This window comes from Dama dama, chromosome 14, assembly GCF_033118175.1.
Source record: "Dama dama isolate Ldn47 chromosome 14, ASM3311817v1, whole genome shotgun sequence".
Taxonomy (NCBI): Eukaryota; Metazoa; Chordata; class Mammalia; order Artiodactyla; family Cervidae; genus Dama; species Dama dama.
In genome coordinates, this window is record NC_083694.1 from 10,516,798 (window position 1) to 10,543,891 (window position 27,094).

The 27,094-nt window shown below is 38.1% G+C and overlaps 1 protein-coding gene and 2 pseudogenes across 1 annotated transcript in view; 2 read left to right on the plus strand and 1 right to left on the minus strand.

Moving 5' to 3' along the window:
• Positions 1-501: 501 nt before the first annotated feature.
• Positions 502-27,094, minus strand: part of CDC73 (cell division cycle 73) — a 95,964-nt gene continuing 69,371 nt past the window's right edge. Inside the window, exons 12-17 of the mRNA XM_061160010.1 lie at positions 25,744-25,779; positions 25,357-25,444; positions 15,148-15,309; positions 9,186-9,286; positions 4,053-4,194; positions 502-3,142 (exon numbers count right to left, since the gene is read on the minus strand). Of these exons, the coding sequence (XP_061015993.1) occupies positions 3,106-3,142; positions 4,053-4,194; positions 9,186-9,286; positions 15,148-15,309; positions 25,357-25,444; positions 25,744-25,779 (566 nt within the window). The 3' untranslated portion in view covers positions 502-3,105. The remainder of the gene's footprint in view (positions 3,143-4,052; positions 4,195-9,185; positions 9,287-15,147; positions 15,310-25,356; positions 25,445-25,743; positions 25,780-27,094) is intronic.
• On the plus strand, positions 15,656-20,551 carry LOC133069509 (calponin-2-like; annotated as a pseudogene).
• On the plus strand, positions 21,477-25,336 carry LOC133068998 (nucleosome assembly protein 1-like 1; annotated as a pseudogene).

Sequence of the window (27,094 nt, forward strand, 5' to 3'; positions counted from 1 at the left end):
ATTAGGAGTCACAATATTTTTTATTTAGGAAAAATATTTCCTTCAATATTCATTAGATAATGAATCTTATTTAAATGAATACTTTATTTTTACTTTTCTGTGTAGACCAATTAAAGAGTATGCCTCTTTCCTTTCATAAGCAGACTCTATTTGTCTAATTCTGCATGGCAGATAAGAAATTAAAACTTTACTTCCTTCTACCTTAAAAATTATGAAATTTTCCTCATTATGAATCAGTTATTTCTTTTGGACTGTTTTCATGCTGCTGTTGAAAGAAAAAGTTAGTAAAGGATATGGATACATGGGAAACAAATCATGAACTATAAGACTAGTTTATAAGGAAATATATTAAACATTATTTAAATATTAAACAAAATATTCCTACATTAAATAAATAAGACTTGAATTTGTCATGTGGAACCATAGGCCAATACCACCAATAATGGGGATGGTCTAGTGCAAAAAGGTGGCCACAAAAGAAAAAAACAAAAACAAAAAAAGGAGGAGACGACACAATATTTAATTGTTTTCATATTTAACCAGTGATTTTCAATCCTTTTTGAACATAAAATTACCTGAAGGACTTTTTAAAAATACTGATGAATGGGTCTCATCCCAGACAAATAAAATCAGAAACAGGATTCAGGTAATGGAGTTTTTTTAAAGGCCCCCAAGTGATTCTAGTATACAGTCAGAGTTGAGGGCTGCTGATGGAAACCCACAAGCTTCTGACTGTTGCCCGACTCAGAAAAGTATCCTACGAATGAAGAAAAGGAGCCTTCTTTTACTGGTGGGACAAGACACGGGTGTCTCCAGTTACTTGTGGATAAATCAAGCTTACTAATGTGTATTTCATTTGCATCAAAATATGTGCATAGGACTCTTCATTCATTGTGATTCTATATTTTTAAGCTCCAAGATCAAGTAGAGTCAATGCTTTGTAATAAACCAGTTATACTGAAACTCCATCACTCATTCATGCACAGAACATCTACTGAATGCCTACTATGTATGTGCAAGGCACCGTGACAGGCTCTGCTCCAGGACCTGGAGTCATGAGAGGAAGAGTGATTGGCCAGAAGCTTGGTTGTTTTTTTTTCCCTTAGAATTAATGGCTATAAAATGAATTCCATGGACCTAGATAAGGGAATGAATTTTTAAAAAAGGAAAAGAAATTAACTATGTATTAAGGGTCTGATTTTAAGATACATGAAATTCATAGCATATTTGTACTTTTCCTAATGTTATTTCCAGAGCCTTTGAATACATGTAAGGCAAATTCAAGATAGAAAAATAAACCCTATTGAAAGTAGATGTTCTGAGTTATAACCACACTCTGTAAATTTCATACATAAGTATAAATACTAAAAATCTTTAGGGTAGCTCATGTCCACTTGTAGTAGTCTTAACAAGTAATCTTACATTAAAATATTACAGATTCTAGTCCTTGACTATTTCATCATGGAGAAAGTTCATACAATACATAATTTATTTTGAAAACAGATTTATATACTGAGAAATTCTAATGTGAACAAATTTGAGTTTTCTTTTCAAGAAGAAAGGATGCAGAGAAGGTAAGAAGGGGGGGCGGGGCACAATCTGTTCAAATCTTATACATATCCTAAATCCTAATAATTTAAAATGCTGACTGCTTTTTTCCTGAAGAACCTAGTAAATTCCATATGAATAAATACTTTTTCTATTCATTACTGACATGGACTTTTGTGGTTACTTAAAAAATAAATAATAAGTGCTTCTCATTTTTATGACAGCATTAAATTTCAAAATGAGGCTAGATAATGTCAGCTTAACCCAGAAAGGAGCTAAATGTGGGGGGAAGGGGAGGACGGGAATGGCATAAGATGAATGATCAGCAACAATTCTAGTGGTAAAACCTCTTTAGGGGAGTAAAGGGTCCAAGTTGCTTTTTAAGGAATAAAAGATGGATCAAGACTCAAGAAAAATGCTCATTCATTGTACCTTGGAGGCAACACTCTGTCTAAAGTACAGAAGTAGTAAAATATTTTACTAAGTTAAAATATAGGTTTTATATTTTATACGATATCGAATACGCACATAAAAATACCAGTGTTTTCATCTTGTTTCTGTTCAGACACTTAATTAAGCAAATATGTTCTTTGGTGTCTGGGAGAGTTATCAATATTAAAGATAATGGAAGATAAGAACATGCCTAGAAATAGAAGACTCAAAATCCTATACCATATAAAGGAAGAATTGGAAGGTGGACTTATGAGAAAAGATAAAGTTACACTGCAGAAGGACGTATACATTTCTTTCCCCCGAATCATATTCTGGCTCCCAAAATAAAAAGTATTATAGCCTATTAGATTTTTAATCTGTGTTTTGAGATTTTTCAAGTGGAAAGATATCACAGATAGAAACATATCACTCTAAGTTTTAAAATTACCAAAGTCAGTGAGAAGAATGTACATTCATTAAATGTATTCATTATAAGTAAAGAAGTCTTGAAAAACTGAACAGTTCAACCAAAGCTGAAGAATTCTTCTTGATTTTTCATTATTCCTTTTTAAATAAAGAGAAAGTATAGTACACATACAGGCTGACATTTTGATTCATTCAAAATAGTCACATCCCTTTGCTTGGTTTTTGACGTTTCAGAGACTAAATTTTAATACCATTCATAACATAGTATTTTCAATAAAAGGAATTAAAGAGCAATGAAAAATCAGAAGCAAGATGGCTTAGAGAGCCTTATAACCTCTACATATACACACATTTGTAACCTGTATTTATTTCCTAGAGAAACAAATTTTAAGTGATGCTAATGTAACCAATGGAGAAAAAACTTCTATCAAAATATACAATTTCCATTACAGACTAGAAGACTAATATTAAAAAAATAGTTGTAAGCCAAAAAGTTTGCTTATATGGATGACAGGCATCATCCCTTTGAAGCATAAATCATCAAATAAGGTTTTATAAAAGATCGATCCGTGACCGTCTTCATTTTTAAGTTCTTGATAAATTCATAAAGCTTCAGTCCCAGTCTTTAGAGCACGGTGCATCACGGCGTATCCGCGGTGTTATCGTCTTAATTCAGATTTCCAGGAAACAAGTGCTAACTCAGAACCTCAAGTGGGATTTGTGCTTTACCATGTACCTGAAAACAGTATTATAATAGGTCGTTATGACTATAGGAGTTTTAGAATTTTTACAATACTACCTGTAAAAATAGTTGGTATTATTAAAGATTAAAATCAACAGTGGAACAGGATGTTTTGCTTCTAAAAAGTAGATACTATAACGTTTGGGAATATAAAGATTTCTGAAGCCAGAAAAACCATTCATCTTATTAATTTCTACAATGTAAGAGCTTCTGGCTAGGATAATAAATGACTCTCTTTAATTTATTATCAACTACAACCACTGGGTTATCTCAATCATCTCTGACTCTGAGGAAACACATAATATTTGGTGAGAGATCAAGAAAGTTACAGGCTTTAAAAAGCACCTCAAACGAGAACAGGTTCAATGATCATACTGTGATCATACGCTGTCCTTACTTTCCAATTATAAAACTGATATTACTGTAAAGGGCTTTAGAAAAAACCAATTTATACCAGTGATTAAGATAAATTAAAAAACCAAATTCCTTTCACGAGCTACCAGCTACCCATACCTCAAGTAGAGTCAGAAACCTTTCAAAAGGTGCTGTCAAAAAATGAAGGGACTGCTTAAAGCCAGTTCCTTGGGTAGACAGAAAACAAGGTTCAGAAAAGCCACAGGGTTCATTAGAGTCAAATTGCAAAACCAAGACCAAATCTGAGCTTTGAACTCAGGTTTAGTTTTCTCTCTACTAAGCTTTAAGCCCTTTCTCCCTTTGTTTCCAAAGTCAATACAACAAAGATACTTTGCTAATTACCTATTTTAGATCAACATCAAATTAGGCAATGTTTGAAAGGGGAGCTGAGGGGTATGGTTCACAACTCTAAGGAACTTAAAATGCACTGAGAAGACAGGAAAACTACTGCAATAAAGCAGAAGTAAGTGCATTTTAGGATTATGATTACCTATCCAATGTTTCCCAGAATCGTAAGAAAACTGGTCTGTCCAGATGACGTTTGTGATAGCTGAGTTCTAATACTGTTACGTCCCATTTCTGAACGTTTGGGTCCAGACGAACTTCATCATATTTGAGATGGAAGGCTTTAACTAGAAGTAGGAGAAATAATGTTCTTTATTCAAACTGCAATCAACATTATAAAAATATTTTATAAAGGAATAAAATACCAACCACAGACATTAACCAAAAAAACTTAAAAAAAAAAAGTTCAATCTTTCTTCTACCAACAAAGCTGCATTACAACCTAAGTGATCTCTGAAATAGAGGCTAAGCACTGCAGTATCTCCCAAAACATTTAATTCAACAAAAATTTACTGAGGCTTATACACACCAGCCACTGGGGACTGCAATGAAGAATGAGGTAAAATAAAACGTGTACGATCCAGTGAAGGATAATAAGAAAACACCATCGCACATACAGAAAGATAAAGGTAGTAGAATATCACAGAAACACCAGAGTAGTTTATCCAGATTACGGGATTCAGAAAAGGCTTGGATAGGTAGGGTGGCATAAGAATTAGGCAAACACTGGATCACAGTTAACAAAAGAGCATGTTCAAAGAGTTCAGTTTAGAAACTATAGCAATTTAACAAAGTTGCATCATGCAAAGTAACACAGGAAATGGATGAAGGATAAGACCACAGAGGTTCAGAGCAATGTTGGTACTAAAGGTCACATTAAGGAGCTTGGATGGTTGCCTAAGAGACATGACGACTCACTCTGCAAAGTGTTTAGCAGAGACCAATGATACAGTATAAAACCTAGAGGAGAGACAGACAGATCTGCTCTACTGGGGAGAAGATACACATATGACAGGAAAGATTCAAGAAGTAATTAGCAAGTGATAGAACAAATGGGATATGGCAAGAAATGATGAAAAAGGAAGAAGAAAGAACTGGAAGGTCTCTAGAGAAAGTGACCTGGAAATAGATATTTACTTGATATAAAAGGAGGTTAGCAAAGATCCTGAAAAAAACAGGATTTCAGGCAGAAGGAACAGTTGGTACAAAGGCCCTGCAGCAGAAGCAAGCTCAGAATGCCCACCCAAGAACAACTCTCTGTAGGCAATGTCCTACGTGTAGATCCTACTCAGCCATGGTCAAAAAAAAAAAAATTCTGAAATTTATTTCAAATGTGGTAATAAACCACTGGGTAGTTTGAAGCAAGAAGGTGAAATTATCTGATTTTCACTTTGAAAAGATAATCTCTAGGTGTTGGGGAGATTAGAGACTCTAGGACAAAACTTCCCAACAAGTGTTTGCTGCCAAGGTTGACAGGTGACCACAAAACACTGACTGAATCTTCCTCCTTGATCGTCTATCTGGTTGGACCACCCTCGGCAGTTTATCACTGCATGTGCAATCAGTTTATCATCAGTGGAGTGTTAGTTTTACTTGTGCACATGGAAGACGTTTTGCTTTTCTTTCCATTTTTTACTTTTTCTTCCAACATTCAAGATATAAACATTACTATCACCATTATGATCTAGTATTAGGAGTTTCTAAAGAGAAAATGATTGACTGTTAATTGTTTTTAATAGCTACTTTATAGACTGCTTGATCCATATCACTTGCAAGCTTACTGGCTTTTGATGTTAACAATTAATCAAGGTCTAAGTCTTGATTAAAATACAAAATAAACCACTTGTGACCCTCTAATGGCCCAAAAAACACATAAACATTATTGCTAAAGTATCTGGTTTTATAAATAAAGGTCTCCTCACTGAGTATATTATGTATTTTGAATTTAATTCAAATTAACCAATTTAAACCAGTTCATTAAAGGGGCTGTATGTTATGGATTCAGAAAAGCCATTTTCAAAATACTTATTATATATGTAAAAAATATTTGTTTCTTTAAATTTTTAAATCAAATGAAGTCACTGTTCAGTACTCTCTGCTCATTACATGTTTCTCTTTTCTAATCTTCTCATTATTTGTTTTAAATTGTTCTTAAAAATACATGAGTTATAATTTTTAAAATGACTTATCTAAAGTCACAAGGGCCAATAATCCCCTTTACTAATTTCAATAGATTTAGTTTACATAGCATTTATTTTTCAACAGAATACACAATTTTTAAATTAAATCTGAATATCAGAGTTCAAAAAGTTTAAGTCACAAAATGAGGAAACAGTTTCTTTCATTACACAAAGTATCTTAACAGCACGAAGCAATGGTGGCAAGCAAACTTAAACCAAGACATCACCATAAAATATCTTTCTTACTCAGAAAAAGACATAGTTTTTAAGCCTCACCAAAAATAGAAGAAATAAGTTTCTTTTATAAGAAGGCAGTTATCTGGGAGTACTAAAGCAAAATTTTACAAATTTGTTGTTCATTTTCTACTGCATGATTGTTGTCAATACATTTTTTGCAGAAACAAAGGAAACAGAAAAGGTGCTCTTAAATAGCATTTTGGTGGATAGATGATGGCATGTAAAATGACAAAGGGGCAGCATAATAGAGAAGATTATTAAATCAGAAAATTTTCTCAATGATAACAAAAAATTTGAAGAAATTGTCATTTAAAAATCTTGGTCAACAAATGCATGTAACCACTTGAAGCATAAAAAATAGTATTTTAAAAAATCAGTATCAAGCTCAAATTTCTCACAATTTTGAAAAGATTTTATTTGGCAATTTTATAGAGTTTAAGATCTTCTCTAAACCTCTGTAATTTATTATGCAGCATGAAGAAAATACATTTTTTTACCAAGTACCCTCAGTTTACCCCTATGCTATACAGATATTATCATTTTCCATGTAGGTTATGCGGGAAAGGTGAGAAGCTAGAATAGTCAGGAGTTAATTTACAACAAGGAGACCAGCTAAAAGCTAAGAGATAATGTATTTCTAAATTTCTGGCTTATGCAAATTACTAAAACACTGAGGAGAAGAAGTCTGGGGATGATGGAGAACGTAAGACAACAGACTCCACTCGGAACAGGCAGAGTCCGATGCACCAGTGGGACCTCACAGGAGCCCCCCGGTCATCAGTAGACAGGGAGGCCCAGAACACCAGCCAGAGACCTAACTCAGAACTAAGGACAGAGATGCCGGGAAGCCGCCAGATCTCCTCGAGTGCGTGTCCATACTTAAGGCAGAAGAGAAGCAGGAACACAGAAATGCCACTGCTGGCACTGAAAGCCAGAGGAACAACAGCTAGAGTCTGAGTCAAAGCAACAAGCCCTCAGAAAAGGACATTTTGAGACGAGGAAATGGATCAAGAGTAATCTGATAAGGAGACCAAAAGTAGCCAATATCTGGATCCCTGTGGGAGCAGTTCAGTGGGTGAGCAGGCGAGTACCACCACAGCTGCCTGAGGTCAAACAGAGAGCCAGACAAGGCTTTCAAAGGCTTGGCTGTGGAGGGAAAGGAGAGGAAGCTAGAAGAAAAGGGGGGTGAAAAGGAAAGGGCTTCTTTCTATGTGTTTTAGATGGAAGGGCAAGAGTACTTTCATTTTAAATGCTGGTTAAGTAAAGAAGGAAGGTTTAAGAGAAAGTAATTCATGGAAGAAAATCATTATTGTTAACTTAAAAAAAAAAATCTCTAAGTCCTTATCTAAATTTCTGAAGACTAATGACCTGAACAAAACCACAATTAAAAGTTATATTCTTAATGAAATTTGGAGAATATTTTTACCTTCAAGACATTCTAATCATTTTTTATTACAGTACTATTCAACAAGGCAAGCAAGTAAAACACAACAAAATTAGTGTTCAGTGACATTTTGCTTTCATTAAAAATTCCCACTCTCCCTGTATCTTTGACTTCTATTTATCAAATCTGTGCATTACTCAGGTTTTGGAAATAACACAAAAAACTATCATCATATTAGCATTCATGTTTAAAACTGAATGAAGGGAGGAGAATAATGATTAAAAGCTTTCAAGCTTGGGAAATTTTTGGCCTAAAAGAATGGTGGCACCACTGACAAAAACTAAACTACTTTATTTAAAACAACAAACATCTGGATTTCACAGTAGCACAATCTACATTCAAAACAACTAAAGTTGTTATTTCTAACAAACATACTTGTTTCATGAGGATGCTTTTTAAAACATGATTTTATTACTGATACTAACTTCACTGGGTACTCAAACAATAATTAAAAGGGCTTCCCTGGTGACTCAAATGGTAAAGAATCTGCCTCCAACGCAGGAGACCCAGGTTCAACCCCTGCGTCAGGAAGATCCCCTGGAGAAGAAACTGGCAACCCACTCCAGTACTCTGCCTGAAGAATTCCACGGACAGAAAAAACAGACAGGCTACAGTTCATGGAATTGCTGTTCAGTCAGACTTTCATTCTTCTACTGTTGGTGCATTAATAATGCCAAAATATGATCAATGCAAGATATGATACACGAAATTTACACCTTTAACAGGTGTCTACAAAATGCTTCCCAATGCCATGCTCTTTTCTGTGCTGGTGACACGAGAGTCAATGAGTCAAATGATACCCCTCACATCCTGGAACTGGCACTAAGCCAGGGAGGACTTACAATACAGATATAAAAATCAGGTCAAAGAAAAAAGAAAAAATGAGGTCAAGTCAAGCAAAGCAATGAATGTTACCATGAGATCACCAGGAGAAAGTAATGGTTACTTCCAGGACGGTCAGAGGAGGGGATCCCTAAAGGAGAGAGTAATTGGCTACAACCTGAACCAACAGAAAAAGGCTGATTCCGCTGCAATCGTCTCAGACAGTGAGAACAGCGGGCAACAGTCAAGTGGCGCTGTTAGTTCCACAAAAGTCAGCCTGTTTAAAGACTGGCAATCAATTTTACATGTCTGTACATGCAACAAGATTAATGATTTCTAAGCAACCTACCAATTCATTACTAACATTGAAACATAGGCAATGATTCACTTTTAGATATAAATACACAGAAAATATTAATATTCAAAAAAACACTTAAAAATATTTCACAGGTGTTTAAAAATAAAAATATATGGTACTTAGCAAGAATCCTTTGATATACACATCACATGTGCAGAGCCAAAGATGACTCTTTCTCTTTAATAAAGCAAAAACATTTCTACATTAGATAAGCAATAAAAATAAAGAGAATCTTACTTTTAGCAAATATGTCAACTGGTGATCCATCAGGCAAAAGCCACGGCCAACCTTTGAACTGCCATGCAGGACCCTGCACGAAAACTGCTACAACACGGTCCCTGTTGCAGAGAAGAGGAAAAGGAAGAGCGGAAACTGAGTGGTTCAGGTATTCTCAGTTACTACATCCCTTAGGTGGTGGCTGCGATGGTGGACAAGCACGGCCTAAAGGAGCTACCCCACGTCCAAGGTGAGAGAAACCCAAGTAAGACGGCAGGCTCTGAGAGAGGGCATCAGAGGACAGACAGACTGAAACTACAATCACAGACAACTAGCCAAGCTGATCACATGGACCACAGCCTTGTCTAACTCAATGAAACTAAGTCATGCTGTGTGGGGCCGCCCGAGACTGACGGGTCACGGTGGAGAGGTCTGACGGAACGTGGGTCACTGGAGAAGGGAATGGCAAACCACTTCAGTATTCTTGCCTTGAGAACAGTATGAAAAGGCAAAAAGACAGGACAATGAAAGATGAACTCCCCAGGTCGGTAGGTGCCCAATATGCTACTGGAGATCAGTGGAGAAATAACTCCAGAAAGAATGAAGGGATGGAGAAAAGCAAAAACAACATCCAGTTGTGGATGTGACTGGTGAAAGGAGCAAGGTCTGATGCTGTAAAGAGAAATACTGCATAGGAACCTGGAACATTATGTCCATGAATCAAGGCAAATTGAAAGTGGTAAAACAGGAGATGGTAAGAATGAACATCAACATTCTAGGAATCAGCAAACTAAGATAGACTGGAATGGGTGAATTTAACTCAAATGACCATTATACCTACTACTGTGGGCAGCAATCCCTTAGAAGAAATGGAATAGCCATCATGGTCAACAAAAGAGTCCGAAATGCAGTACTTGGATTCAATCTCAAAAACAACAGAATGATCTCTGTTTCCAACGCAAATCATTCAGTATCACGGTAATCCAAGTCTATGCCTCGACCAGTAATGCTGAAGAAGCTGAAGTTGAATGGTTCTATGAAGACCTACAAGACCTTTTAGAACTAACACCCAAAAAAGATGTCCTTTTCATTATAGGGGACTGGAATGCAAAGTAGGAAGTCAAGAAACATCTAGAGTAACAGGAAAATTTGGCCTTGGAGTACAGAATGAAGCAGGGCAAAGACTAACAGAGTTCTGCCAAGAGAATGCATTGGTCATAGCAAACACCTCTTCCAACAACACACACAGAGAAGACTCTACATATGGACATCACCAGCTGGTCAACATCGAAATCAGACTGATTATATCCTCTGCAGTCAAAGATGGAAAAGCTCTATACAGTCAGCAAAAACAAGACTGGGAGCGGACTGTGGCTCAGATCATGACCTCTTTATTGCCAAATTCAGACTGAAACTGAAGAAAGTGGGGAAAACCACTAGACCATTCAGGTATGACCTAAGTCAAATCCCTTATGACTATAAAGTGGAAGTGAGAAATAGATTTAAGGGACTAGATCTGATAGACAAGAGTGCTTGATGAACTATGGACGGAGGTTCGTGAAATTGTAAAGGACACAGGAATCAAGACCATCCCCAAGAAAAAGAAATGCAAAAAAGCAAAATGGCTGTCTGAGGAGGCCTTACAAATAACTGTGAAAAGATGGGAAGCGAAAAGCAAAGGAGAAAAGGAAAGATATACTCATTTGAATGCAGAGTTCCAAAGAATACCAAGGAGAGATAAGAAAGCCTTCCTCAGCGATCAGTGCAAAGAAATACAGGAAAACAACAGAATGGGAAAGACTAGAGATCTCCTCAAGAAAATTAGATACCAAGGGAACATTTCATGCAAAGATGGGCTCAATAAAGGACAGAAATGGTATGGACCTAACAGAAGCAGAAGATATTAAGGAGAGGCGTCAAGAATACACAGAAGAACTGGACAAAAAAGATCTTCATGACCCAGATAATAACGAAGATGTGATCACTCACACTCACCTAGAGCCAGATATCCTGGAATGTGAAGTCAGGTGGGCCTTAGGAAGCATCACTAAGAACAAAGCTAGTGGATGTGATGGAATTCCAGTTGAGCTATTTCAAATCCTGAAAGATGATGCTGTGAAAGTGCTGCACTCAATATGCCAGCAAATTTGGAAAACTCAGCAGTGGTCACAAGACTGGAAAAGGTCAGTTTTCATTCCTATCCCAAAGAAAGGCAATGCCAAAGAATGCTCAAACATTTGCACTCATCTCACGCAATAGTAAAGTAATGCTCAAAATTCTCCAAGCCGGGCATCAACAATATGTGAACCATGACTTCCAGATGTTCAAGCTGAATTTAGAAAAGGCAGAGGAACCAGTGTTCAAATTGCCAACATCTGCTGGATCACTGAAAAAGCAAGAGAGTTCCACAAAAACATCTATTTCTGCTTTATTGACTATACCAAAGTCTTTGACTGTGTGGATCACAATAAACTGTGGAAAATTCTTCAAGAAACGGGAATACCAGACCACCTGATCTGCCTCTTGAGAAATCTGTATGCAGGTCAGGAAGCAACAGTTAGAACTGGACATGGAACAACAGACTGGTTCCAAGTAGGAAAAGGAGTACGTCAAGGCTGTATATTGTCACCCTGCTTGTTTAACTTACATGCAGAGTACATCATGGGAAACCCTGGGCTGGAGGAAGCACAAAATGGAATCAAGATTGCCAGGAGAAATATCAATAACCTCAGATATGCAGATGACACCACCCTTATGGCAGAAAGTGAAGAAGAACTAAAGAGCCTCTTAATGAAAGTGAAAGAGGAGAGTGAAAAAGTTGGCTGAAAGCTCAGCATTCAGAAAACTAAGATCGTGGCATCCGGGCCCATCACTTCATGGCAAATAGATGGGGAAACAGTGGAAACAGTGGCTGACTTTATTTTTTGGGAGCTCCAAAATCACTGCAGATGGTGATTGCAGCCATGAAATTAAAAGACGCTTACTCCTTGGAAGGAAAGTTATGACCAACCTAGACAGCATATTAAAAAGCAGAGACATTACTTTGCCAACAAAGGTCCGTCTAGTCAAGGCTATGGTTTTTCCAGTGGTCATGTATGGATGTGAGAGTTGGACTATAAAGAAAGCTGAGTGCCTAAGAATTGATACTTTTGAAGTGTGGTGTTGGCGAAGACTCTTGAGAGTCCCTTGGTCTGCAAGGAGATCCAACCAGTCCATCCTAAAGATCAGTCCTGGGTGTTCACTGGAAGGACTGATGTCAAAGCTGAATCTCCAATACTTTGGCCACGTAATGTGAAAAGCTAGCTCATTTGAAAAGACCCTGATGCTGGGAAAGATTGAGGGCAGGAGGAGAAGGGGACGACAGAGGGTGAGATAGTTGGATGGCATCACCGACACAATGGACATATGTTTGGGTGGACTCCGGGAGTTGGTGATGGACAGGGAGGCCTGGCGTGCTGTGGCTCATGGGGTTGCAAAGAGTTGGACACAAGTGAGGGACTGAACTGAACTGAGAACCTTTAGTGAAAGAGTCTCACCATCGTTCCTGCAGGAGTCTCCTGTCCACACTTCAGAGAGATAACATAGTGCTGCATGACTATCGCTTCTCTTTATGTTACACCAGTAGAGTACTTTAACGACTGCTACGCTTCCTATGCATTGTTTTAACACTTAAGTCATTTAAACATAATTACGTGCACAGTCCTTACATGAGATCCTTTCAGCCTTTTATCTCTGCCTGATCTATTAATTAGTGGGCCTATCTTTCTAGTATAATAGGGAACAATAGTGTATCTGTTAATTGAAAAAGTTGGTTTTAAAATAAAATCATTTAAAATTCAAACATTCTTAAATGTTTCACTTTAATTAAAAATATTATAAATTACAATAGTTCACTATTTTGAATTCACTATTCACTAAAGCTCCAACACCTTGAATTCTTCTGATTATCTGGAAAATAATCTGTGTACAGTAACCACATAAACTTTTAAACTTTTTCAATTGTTTTACAACTATTTCACTCACTTCGAATTCTCTAATTTGTGTGTGCGTGTGTGCTAAAGCAACTTGTTTTTCCCAGACATTTAACTTTCTTTTCCTAAAAAAGCACAAATCTCTTTCTGGGCCCTTACATTTCACTAGTTTACAAAATATTAACTTGAGAAATTATAATAAAAATAACTACCATAAACAGTTTAAGCCTACAACTAAAGAAGTGGGAACAAAATCATAACGGTAACAAGAATAACCAACATTGGTAAGACTTACTACAAGCGTTCACTATATGCCAGTGCTGGTCTACACAGCTTACTCATGTCTACACACTTAGTCTTCAAAACACTCCTGTGAGGTAATCTATTACCCCATTTGACAGAACAGCAGAGTATGCTTGAGACCAGGAGGCAGGAAGTGGGGAGGGGGGAGGAGTGTGGAGAAGAGGAGGGTAGGAAGAGAGAGAGGGGAACCAATGACTGACCTTGTGCACCAGTCATGCTACTGTCCTATATGGGGACTGATAAATCATGACAACAGCCAGCTCACTGTTATACTAGAAAACAGTTTTGACCTCATGATTCCCTTAAAGGGCCCTGGAAATGCCCACAGGACCACAGACCATACTGTGATAATCACTGCATTAGATGGAGACTCTAAGCATCCAAGAGAATATTCAGCCAAGATTACCTTCAAGTTAAAGACCTACAGCAACAAAGTTACTGTGAAAAACCAAAGCTTAAAATTCTTAACAGCTCAAAATCTCTTAAGGTTAAAATTAAATCTTAAATTAAAAATTTCATAGGATATATGCTCCACACTGCCTAAACCATCTTTGGGAATGGAGCACATTATTAAATGGCCTCTTAATTTTACGACGTAACTTGCAGCACACACTAGGTGAAGGACAAAGGTGCCTGCCAGACAAAAGGGAGTCTGTCAGACAGAGGTCACCCAGACCCTTCAGTGTCTCACAGGGTTAGCAGGGGAGCAGTACAATAAAAATACCACTCCCAGTGAATTCCTGAAAGGACAATTAACAGAGAAGAGAAGAAGAAAGGTAAGGAAAACACCTTCCCTACGTTATGACACCAATGGCCAGGGCCCAAGCTAATATACGAAAGCAGTACAATGCAGTGATGGCACTTGCACACACTGTATGACTGCTTTCTGCAAATATATGCAAACATACAAACGACATAACTTTCTACTTATTACAAGTTTTAAACATACCTGAAATTCTCATCTTACACTTCATATATAACTCAAAGTATCTCTGTTAGGTACTAGGACAGAATACTAATATGAGAGCCCTTGATTCTTCACTAAAATTTTAACATACTAGTCTTCTCACTGGCTTGATTTTCTAATATCTGAAGACTAACGAGTACGTCAAAGGTAAATTTCAGCTAATGAGTCAATGTGTTACACTCTCTGTATCAGAGAGATGCACACTCAGACTGTGTATTTTTATTTTGCTTAGATTAATGAAATAATTTAAGGTAATTCATGTACCTGAATATATAGGCACTCTATATTATAAATAGCTCAATATTTTATTAAAGGATATTTTAATTCAATAAAAGAACTGACTGGGATGATGATGTTATTATTTTCATTAAATTATTCCCTCACAATAAAAGTAACAATGCTTTCACTTATCGTTTCTTTACCAAGGAAAATCTGAATTCTCCAAATCAAAAATCTAAAATATAGGCCCTCTAAAACAACACTAGTCTACTTGAAAATTTTGTTCCAAAAGCTGATCCAGAATAACTGGACAAGTGGACTGTTTTCCACAAGTTTATGCTTCTTCTTACAGACGTCCAAATTATATTTACTTGATACTAGAATGCTAACATTATTGACGACTAAATTAGACACTAACACAGGTTTCAAGGATAGAATTCAATATCTAGAATTCATGATAAAATCTGGTATTTGTTAATTACACAAAAAGTGAAGGACTCTGTAAAAGCATCGACTAACTCACCAGTCCTGAGGCATCAGTTTAAGGGGCTGGTCGACTACTCTGTAAGGAACTGTGACACTAATGGCCGTGCCGCCGGGCTGCATCTGGTCTTTTCTTCTCTGAATTAGAGTTTCATTTTCTCGTTGGCAGCCTTGTTTCTTCTTTTCATCTGATGGAACAAATCTTTCAAAAACAGGAGACAAAATGATTCCACAACAATCATTAAATGAGAAAAGAAACTGTACTTTGAAATTACTTTTAAAATGATAGTTTTAAACCAAAAACATTATTTTAAATATATGCTCACTCTGCATGTACCGAATACGGGTCTTTCCTTTGCATGCCAAACAGAAGTCAAGCTCACTTACATGAGAAGTCGGTGTGCGTGAATCTCACACTCAGACACAATTAGTGTGTGAGAGTGTGACACTTAGCATTCCCGATAGTTCCGTACACAACCACACTAATCCTTGATTTCTCAAATGCTAATAAGAGGGAAATTTTTACTATAAATCAAAGATCACTTGAAATGGAGCTGATGTGGCTAGATATAGATAGGTGATTCAATCCATCAAAGAGTGTCACCAAATACCCCTTTCCACACGGTAACCACCACGCCCACAAGACACAGAACATGTGCAACAAACAAGAGAAATTTCCTCCTGCACCCTTCAGTAATCCCCACACTTCTCCCCCAACAGGCAACCACACAACTCTGCTTTCCATCACCACAGGTGACTTCTAGGAATTCAGATATGTTGAATCACACAGGAATGTACTCTTCCATGCCCGGCTTCTTTCATTCGATTCAATGTTTCTGACATTTATCCCTGCTGGGGGGCATACTGGTAGTTCATTCTTTTTTACTGTTGAGCAAAATTCTATTGTATGAATCTGACACAATCTGTTTATACATTCTCCTGTGGTACATTTGGGAGGTTCCAAAATTGGGGTTATTACAAATAAAGCTACTATAAACACTCTGGTATAAGCCTTTTTATAGACATATGTTTTCATCTCATTCTCTTACATAAATACCTATGAGTGGAACTGTTGGATCGCAGGGTATGTTTAACTTTAAAAGAAACTGTCAAAGTTTTTCAATGTGGAATAAATTATAAAGAACATTCTAAAGGCATCTCTGAGCTAGCTAGCAAGAAGTAAAGAATTCTTGGGCCAGAGAACTGAGTTAAGAATGGACTCAAAAAGGTCAGGATAACACTGCAGACTTCAACCCATGGAAGGCGGTGGCAAACTAATTAAGTTTTGTCTTTTACTTTATTTCACTAGACTCTCGGAAGAGGAGACAAAGCCCATATTCTGCTCAAGGTAGAGAATCTAACAGAAATTCCTTCTTTCATAAAGTTAGGACTCTGGGGGTTCAGTATAATGTAAACCAGAAATAAACCTACTGCCCACCCGTTTTCCTAACCTCAACTCAGCCCTAACCAACACCCTGACAATTGCAAGAAAAATCAAATCTCAGAATTGTAAATTGGACCTCACTTGGATTTAAAGCAAAAATTAACCCTGACCACAGTGGTTGGTTCAGAAATACACCTGTTACACTGTACAAGCCAGGCAAATAGGATTTAATCCCAGGATTTTTGCTGGAATTATTGGGAAATGAGCACTGTCTCTTTGTGGTGACTGGTAACTTGGGAGTTTCTGATAAGTCATCTTTGCTCCTGAAGAAGGAGAACCTGCCTAAGAGATGGAGACACCAACTCATGCTTATTTCATTTAGCACTGAATTCAACTGTGTCAGAAGCCAGGACTTTTCAGTTCAGTTCAGTTCAGTCTCTCAGAGGTGTCCAACTCTTTGCAACTCCATGAGCCACAGCACGCCAGGCCTCCCTGTCCATCACCAACTCCCGGAGTCCACCCAAACACACGTCCATTGTGTCGGTGATGCCATCCAACTATCTCACCCTCTGTCGTCCCCTTCTCCTCCTGCCCTCAATCTTTCCCAGCATCAGGGTCTTTTCAAATGAGTTAGCTTTTCACATTACGTGGCCAAAGTATTGGAGATTCAGCTTTGACATCAGTCCTTCCAGTGAACACCCAGGACTGATCTTTAGGATGGACTGGTTGGATCTCCTTGCAGACCAAGGGACTCTCAAGAGTCTTCGCCAACACCACACTTCAAAAGTATCAATTCTTAGGCACTCAGCTTTCTTTATAGTCCAACTCTCACATCCATACATGACCACTGGAAAAACCATAGCCTTGACTAGACGGACCTTTGTTGGCAAAGTAATGTCTCTGCTTTTTAATATGCTGTCTAGGTTGGTCATAACTTTCCTTCCAAGGAGTAAGCGTCTTTTAATTTCATGGCTGCAATCACCATCTGCAGTGATTTTGGAGCTCCCAAAAAATAAAGTCAGCCACTGTTTCCACTGTTTCCCCATCTATTTGCCATGAAGTGATGGGCCCGGATGCCACGATCTTAGTTTTCTGAATGCTGAGCTTTCAGCCAACTTTTTCACTCTCCTCTTTCACTTTCATTAAGAGGCTCTTTAGTTCTTCTTCACTTTCTGCCATAAGGGTGGTGTCATCTGCATATCTGAGGTTATTGATATTTCTCCTGGCAATCTTGATTCCATTTTGTGCTTCCTCCAGCCCAGGGTTTCTCATGATGTACTCTGCATGTAAGTTAAACAAGCAGGGTGACAATATACAGCCTTGACGTACTCCTTTTCCTACTTGGAACCAGTCTGTTGTTCCATGTCCAGTTCTAACTGTTGCTTCCTGACCTGCATACAGATTTCTCAAGAGGCAGATCAGGTGGTCTGGTATTCCGGTTTCTTGAAGAATTTTCCACAGTTTATTGTGATCCACACAGTCAAAGACTTTGGTATAGTCAATAAAGCAGAAATAGATGTTTTTCTGGAACTCTCTTGCTTTTTCAATGATCCAGCGGATGTTGGCAATTTGAACACTGGTTCCTCTGCCTTTTCTAAATTCAGCTTGAACATCTGGAAGTCATGGTTCACATATTGTTGATGCCCGGCTTGGAGAATTTTGAGCATTACTTTACTATTGCGTGAGATGAGTGCAAATGTTTGAGCATTCTTTGGCATTGCCTTTCTTTGGGATAGGAATGAAAACTGACCTTTTCCAGTCTTGTGACCACTGCTGAGTTTTCCAAATTTGCTGGCATATTGAGTGCAGCACTTTCACAGCATCATCTTTCAGGATTTGAAATAGCTCAACTGGAATTCCATCACATCCACTAGCTTTGTTCTTAGTGATGCTTCCTAAGGCCCACCTGACTTCACATTCCAGGATATCTGGCTCTAGGTGAGTGTGAGTGATCACAACTTCATTATTTTCTGGGTCGTGCAGATCTTTTTTTGTCCAGTTCTTCTGTCTATTCTTGCCCCCTCTCCTTAATATCTTCTGCTTCTGTTAGGTCTGTACCGTTTCTGTCCTTTATTGAGCCCATCTTTGCATGAAATGTTCCCCTGATATCTCTGATTTTCTTGAGGAGATCTCTAGTCTTTCCCATTCTGTTGTTTTCCTCTATTTCTTTGCACTGATCGCTGAGGAAGGCTTTCTTATCTCTCCTGGCTATTCTTTGGAACTCTGCATTCAAATGGGAATATCTTTCCTTTTCTCCTTTGCTTTTCACTTCTCTTGTTTTCACAGCTATTTGTAAGGCCTCCTCAGACAACCATTTTGCCTTTTTGCATTTCTTTTCCATGGGGATGGTCTTGATCCCTGTCTCCTGTACAATGTCACAAACCTCCGTCTGTAGTTCATCAAGCTCTCTGTCTATCAGATCTAGTCCCTTAAATCTATCTCTCACTTCCACTTTATAGTCATAAGGGATTTGGCTTAGGTCATACCTGAATGGTCTAGTGGTTTTCTCCTCTTCCCTCAATTTCAGTCTGAATTTGGCAATAAGGAATTCATGATCTGAGCCACAGTCAGCTCCTGGTCTTGTTTTTTCAGTTATGTTGAGCCAATTATTTTTACAATAAAGCTACTTTAAGTTGGTTTTTAATACTTAACACAAAAAGTTATGTAACAAAAACAACCGGAACTGCACAATTACCTGGATGGATATGTGCAATCTGGAGAAATATTCTGACATCCACTGACTCTACCATTATTTGATTTAGGTATTTCACTTAACATTCTATGACTGTGAAGGAACATGGGTAATATGACTAAAGTCACCACTGTTTAAACAAATACAAATCTCTAAAATAATTTCCTTAGTATAATATAAAGTGCAAATGAGAGGATATAATTAGACAAGTTCCAGATTTGAAGTCTATATTATTTTGAAAAATGAACAATTTTATCAATATTTCCAGATTAAAAATACAGCGTTCCTTTCTCCTAAATAAGTTGAAGTTTGTGGGGAAAAAAATAATTAGCAATAATATCTGGTGTTAAAAAAACCTCAAACCGAGAATTTAATGTGAAGCTATCGATGTTGGATTGGCTATGTCACCAGGTGCTTATCAGACACAAAAGCAGATCTTCGCCCGCCAGCCGTGAACTCCACGCAGTTCAACAAGGGGCCCTCGCACAGGCTCTCAGCCGAAGTCAAGAACCGGCTTCAGTCCAAAAACGACCCTCACAAGGAGGTGGAGCTCTGAAGCTGAATTGAGGACTGACCAGCCTCTCCATCAGCCTGGACTTCCAGAAGGGTCTAAAGGGCTGTATCATCCTGGACACACTCATGAATAAACTGCAGCTGGGTTCAATCCCTAAGACCAGCTGCGCCATGCAGAAGTGGCAGCAGCCAGAAAACCTCTCCAACTTCATCAAGGTCATGGTCAGCTACGGCATGAACCCCATCAACCTGTTTGAGGCTGACAAACTGTCTGAAAGTGGGAACTTGATGCAGGTGCCTCTTTCTTGCCCTGGCCAGGAAGGCCAAGACAAAGTGATGCAGAGGACACGGACACTGGCATCAAAAACTCGGAGAAGCAGGGGTGAGACTCTGACGATGCCATGAAGGTGGGCCAGCGCGTCACTGGCTTCTTGATGGGCACCGACAAATGTGCCAGCCAGTCGGGCATGACCGCTTCCAGCACCAGATGGCATCTGTATGACCCCAAAAACCATATCCTGCCCCCCTGGGACCACTTGACCATCAGCCTCCAGATGGGCACCAACAAGTGTGACAGCCAGGTGGGCACGACGGCTCCAGGGACCCAGCAGCACATTTACAACACAAAGCTGGGGACAGACAAATGTGACAATTCCTCCATGTCCCTGCAGGTGGGCTACACGCAGGGTGCCAACCAGAGTAGTCAGGTCTTTGGCCTGGGCCGGCAGATATACGACCCCAAGTACTGCCCTCATGCCCCAGTGGCCGATGGGGCTCCAGCAACTGCAGGAGAGGGCCAGGCCCAGGGGAGCCCTCAGAGTGCCCCCTCTACTACTGGAGGAGGCAGGCTACTGAGACACCCGTGCGGGCTATCTTCCCACATCACTGACCTATCTGGGTTTTCGGGTTTTTCTGTTTTTTGTCTTGTTTTTCTACATATCAGAGTGCTACCAGTTAAGAGTCTGGGGGAAAGGGGTGAAGGCCATAGCCAGAGGCACGTGGGGTGGGGGTCCCCACCAGGGCAGCTCCAGGCATCAGGTTTCCCAGCAGACTTCTGGGCCAAGCTGTTAGGTTAGGGGGAAAAGGAAAAGCAGGCAGGGAGGGGAACTGGCCCTGAGTAATTTCCAGTTACATCTACCCCACTTCTCTTTTTTCTGCCAATCAGTCTGTGGTTTCTGTATCCACAGAAATTTCAGGCAGTTTTAGTTAATGAAAATACTTTGTTCAGAGGAGGGGGGGGCGGGGGGGGGGGGGGGGGGATGCCGAAAGGTGGTCAGGCCACAGTCCCAAAATATTTTAGGTCTCGTGGATTTCCCAAGGACCCTCAGACCATATATCCTGGCCTCTCCCACGGGTCCAGTGGGGACACTGAGGCCCTGGCAGAACAGTGGAGTTCTGAGTGCTTCAGACAAAACTGGCTCCCGCTCCCTCCAATTGTCCCCACTCCCCCACCAAGTACTGCACAGGGATCCCAACCCAGAGGCCCCCACAAGGATCAGCCCCTGTCCAGGAGCCCTGGGACCAAGAAATAATGTGAAAATACCAACTGTGGACCAAAAGAAATAAAACCTCTTTGGGGGGGCGGGTGGGGGTTGGGAGCAAATCTTCATTCTGGAACTCAAAGAATTTCTACAAGAAAAAATTCCAAGGAGAACAAATAGAAATTACAAAATGAAAACAAAGAAAACCACTAAATGAACAGTTAAAAAGAAAAATCCCTAAAACACAAGGAAACGAGATATCATGAATGAAACAACAGATAAAAGAAAGCAATTAGTAAGGACTTCCAACGGTGCAGCTATCAAAGACCAAACTTGTGAAACAAGCCTGCAAGTATGTAGAGGAAAAAAGAAATTATTGAAAAAAGGCAAGGGGAAGGGAAGGAGCACCAAAGATTTGAAAAAGAACTAAACAGAACCTCTAAAAATGAAACAATAAGACATCTGAATTTTAAAAGGAAATGAACAGACAACATCACACTAGGAGATAGCCAAAGGAACAGACAACTTAGAAGTTAAACCTTCAGAAATAATCAAGAATTCAGGTGACAGAGAAACAGAAGGAAAGCAGAACTGCATAACAGACATAGATGATGAAATGAGAAAGTCTATAGTATGTCTCATTTAAATCCCAGAAAGAAGAGAGAAAAAAAGGGGGAGAAGAAGTGGGGGGACATAGAGATAATGTCTAAAGAGCCAAGACTTTGTGAACTGATGAAAAACACAAATTTACAGATTCAATTCTGATGAATCCCAAAGAGGGATATGTAAGAAATCTACACCTAGGTATAGCAGATAAACAAATTTAAAATGACCTTTAACAAGAGAAAGCAGATATCCTTCCAAGTACTGATTATCACAGCTGACCTCTGATCATCAAAAAAGTAAGCTATTATAGAAAATGGTGCAATAACATCTTCAATGTAATAAATCAATTCCTATACGGTTTTCCAAAGTGGTTGAACCATTCAGCACTGCTGTGGCAGCTGGGTACATGAAGCATTCATGGTCCAGTGGGAGCTTTCATCTGCTCTCCTGGCAGCTCTTCCCAAGGCCTTAAGTAGTCCCCCATATACACATGCTGAACACTGTCTGACTGATGCAAGGGGAACTCGAGGTCTATCTCTGGGGCACTCCCTCTGTGTAATCTCTTCTCGTTTCAACTCTGCCCTATGCGAGGACCATCATGGCCAGAATCACAAGCCCCATCCAACCAGTTTATTTTAAATAAGCTCACGGTCCCAGAGAAACTTCTCTCAAGATCATGTTTATAAATGTCAAAGCTCTTCTTAATACTTCCATAATAGAACCTTGATCTTGTTACTTAGAATGTTAAAGGTGAGGGCAGGATTTATTTTGTCTCATTTCATTTACTTATTGAAGGGCTAGAAAACTGAAGAATCCTCAGTTTTACATGAAACCAAACAGAATCTATGCCAACATGAGCTATGGGATACAGCCAGTACTATAATTGTGTGGAGGAGGTTTCAATTATGCATTAATTACATAGCAAAGCCTCAAGCTGACTCAAGCTGTAGGGGAGATGTCAGTTGCAATGAGGTGTTAAACAATGAAGGGAGTGTTTTAAACTTAGAAGAAAAATAAGGCATGATCTATCCAAAGAAGGTAATCTGTTAAAATTGTTTGCTTTCTTGGTAGGAAGGCTAAGGAAAAAGGTGCTAAAATTTAGTTTGTGACTTCTATGCACTACTTACTACTTTTAATATTTTAATTATTATCAAATCTATTTCAAGAGGTGGGCAAAAACAATTATATTTCATATTTGCCCAGCTGTAGACTACTTGAGGAACTGTAGATTATTTAGTAATCAACAGCACTGTCTCAATATTAAACTCCACGAAAAAAAAGCCTAATATGAGGAAATAAAACCTAAAAATTCCTTCTTTCCATATTGTTATTGGAAAAAAGGTCATTGAAAATTTCACTCATAAGTATTAAAGAAAGAATACTATACAGTTACACTTGCACATGCCAGTTACATAGGATTTTTATTCAGCTATTTAAGTCATAGGCACTTAAAATTCAATTCTGCATCTATTAAAACCTAGAGTCAGTAAGTATTACAACTTATTTTGCTACTCATTTTAAATTAGTTGTAAGTTATCTAGAAGCAGCATGATTTTCTTTTTGAAGGTTGTTTTTGTTTAAGAACTGCCATCGTTATTTTACTGAGAAAGTTAAGCATCTGGAAATTTTAACACAGGATATAGGTTCCCTCTTTGCTTCTTCAACCAACTTTATTAACGTCTAGGTTAAACTATGGTTCCCTTTTCTAGCGCCATGTGCTCGAGGCGCCGCCTCTGGCTCCTCCCACCACCCTGAGTCACTGCCTGCGCAGCTCAGGTTGCCTGGCTCCCTGTGCTAGCCACCGATATTTGGCATTTGTACAACACGGCAGACATCGACAACAAAGAACAGTCTGAACTTGATCAAGATTTGGATGATGTTGAAGAAGAAGAAGAAGAAGAAACTGGTGAAGAAACAAAAATCAAAGCACGTCAGCTGACTGTTCAAATGATGCAAAATCCTCAGATTCTTGCAGCCCTTCAAGAAAGACTTGATCGTCTGGTAGAAACACCAACAGGATATGTTGAAAGCTTGCCTAGGGTAGTTATAAGACGAGTGAATGCTCTCAAAAACCTTCAAGTTAAATGTGCACAAATAGAAGCCAAATTCTATGAGGAAGTTCATGATCTTGAAAGAAAGTGTGCTGTTCTTTATCAGCCCCTGTTTGATAAGCAATGTGAGATCATTAATGCCATTTATGAACCTACAGAAGAATAACGCGAATGGAAACCAGATGACGAAGATGAAACTTCGGAGGAGCTCAAAGAAAAGGCCACGATTGACGATGAGAAAAATGATAAAGAAAAAGAAGATCCCAAGGGAATTCCTGAGTTTTGGTTGTCCGTTTTTAAGAATGTTGACTTGCTCAGTGATGTGGTTCAGGAACATGATGAACCTATTCTAAAGCACTTGAAACATATTAAAGTGATATTAAAGATGCTGATCAACCTGTAAGTTTTGTATTAGAATTTCACAATGAATATTTCACAAATGAAGTGCTGACAAAGACATATAGGATGAGGTCAGAACCAGATTAATCTGATCCCTTTTCTTTTGATGGACCAGAAATTATGGGTTGTACAGGGTGCCAGATAGATTGGAAAAAAGGGAAGAATGTCACTTTGAAAACGATTAAGAAGCAGCAGAAACACAAGGGACGTGGGACAGTTTGTACTGTGACCAAAACAGTTTCTAATGACTCTTTAGTTTTTTTTTGCCCCTCCTGAAGTTCCTGAGAGTGGAGATCTGGATGATAATTCTGAAACTATCCTCACTGCAGACTTTGAAATTGGTCACTTTTTACATGAGCGTGTAATCCAAAGATCAGTGTTATACTTTACTGGAGAAGCTATTGAAGATGACGATGATTATGATGAAGAAGGTGAAGAAGCAGATGAGGAAGGGGAAAAAGAAGGAGATGACGAAAATGATCCAGGCTATAACTCAAAGAAGGATCAAAATCCAGCAGACTGCAAGTAGCAGTGAAGCAGGATGTATGTGGCCTTGAGGATAACCTACACTGATCTACCTTCTGCTTCTCTGGAAAGGATGAATTTACATCATTTGACAAGCCTTTCAAGTTTTTTGTTGTTTGTTTGCTCATTTTTGTTTTTGCAGCCTAAAATAAAAATGTCATATAATTAAAATGTCATATAATTAAAACAAAACAAAACAAAAAAAAAAAACTACAGTCCCTCCTCCTCCCTCTAGGGTATACACATCTATTAATCTAAAGTACGTTTTACTTTTCTGGTTCTTTACTGGAACTTGGAAATGGGGAGAAGAAAACCTGAATTTGTTTTAGATCTCTAGCCAAAGCAAAATAATTCATGTTAAAAATTAAATGATAACCTCTTTCATTAAGACTTTAGTCAGAGTTTCTACAGTTTTCCCTAAAGGATTCAGATAGAATATATTCTGTTTTTGAAAATTATATTTGAGACTATCTGCAAAGCCAATAGCACTGAAATTGAACGTTTGTTTTCTCAAAATAAGAAATACTGAATCAGTAACTAGCAATTCTCAACAAAAGCTGCATGTCCTAGAAAAAGAACAGTTTAGCAAATCACTTACTTCAGGTCCTGGAGAAGGTCCTTTGCATTAAGCATGGTTATTAAAGAGGTGGTAGCGGCAGGAATTATGATAATGGGCGTTCGAGATCCTATAAAGGAAAGATTTTCAAGGCATCAAATAGGTTATTGAAAAGAATTATAGTTACTTTCCTAATTAAAAAGTAAAAGCCTGCAAATTTGTAATTTTCACTCTTTTGAACTAAAAGATATTTTAAGCAGCAGTGATATTCAGACTAGTTAATGATCAGGAGAGCTTGAGCACTAACCACTCAGAATGGACACCAAACACAAACATCTGCTGCAACTGCATGGGAAGGCCATCAGCCCTGGTTTTGTAAGCAAGAGCTTACTTTTTAAAGCAAGTTTAGAGTCACATGCACAACCTTACCTTTCTTCTGATTTGGGGGAGGTCTGGCTTGCGAAACTGTAAGAAAGAAAAAAAAATACAAATATCTGAGTGTTATAAAAAATCACATTCTTATTTTCAAACTTACAAAGCAAGTAAGTCCAAAAATATTTGTATTTACATATGACTCATTAAAAAATTTTTTAATGTACTGCAAGTTTCTTAAATAACATGAAGCTATTTCTCTGCTTCAGAAAATCACTATAATGCCTCAGCAGTTCAACAATCAGGAGCTATAAGCAAAGTGGATATACAGCATTGCTAGGCGCTTTGAATCTACATTCATAGATGTTAGGGTCCAGAAAAGGAGGCAAATAAATGATTTGTGAATTAATAATTACTCTGTGATAAATATAAAAACACAGAGTACTACAAGAGGATATAACACTGGGAGAAGGGCTGCGAGAGGGGAATGTAATTAATCTCTGTGGAGGAAAAACAAAGATGGTACCCCAGTAACTAAGACCTAAAATGTAATATTTATCTTTATCTCTCTTTTCAAATTTTTTGTTTTTTTTTATTAGCAATGAGTCATGTGAAGGTCTTTTTTCTGGAAATGCCCATATTATCAATAATTTTGTATATTATAAACACATGAATATTCATATCTATTCATTATTTATATATGCAATGGACTTTATAATAAATAAAAACATTTGTTGGCATAATAATGGTAACATCAGTCTAGTTCAAGATGAATGAATTTTAAGATAGAAAGTGCTGCATGTTCAATTTTCAGTATTTATTCATACAATAAATTTTTACTGACTGCCTTCTATGTGTCATGTGCTGTGCTAAAATTAATTTTTTAAATCACAAAAAATAAAAAGTCAACAATTTAAAATTCTAATTCAACATCAGTTCTTAGACATACCACTTCTAAAGGAAAGTACACACATCTTTGGAATATGTTCTATTTCAAAAGCAGTAAAATGCTACATTTTAACTAGTACTTTGTTCTCCTTTGAATAGCTATTTCATTGTGATAAAACATTATGGAGGCAGTAAAATGCTACATTTTAACTAGTACTTTGTTCTCCTTTGTATAGCTATTCATTGTGATAAAACATTATGGAGGCAGTAAAATGTTACATTTTAACTAGTTCTTTGTACTCCTTTAGCTATTTGATTATGATAAAACATTATGGAGTCCAGAAGTATGATCTTGTAGCCACAAAAAGCAAAGATAAATACAAACACAAGTTCACATGCATATTTATCAAAGTGTTCTCATCTTTCTTTTTGCTGAGAAACAGATACTAAAACTTTCTTAAATTATTTTTAGAAACAGGACTCATGGATACATCAACATGTAGAGCAAGACACTATCATC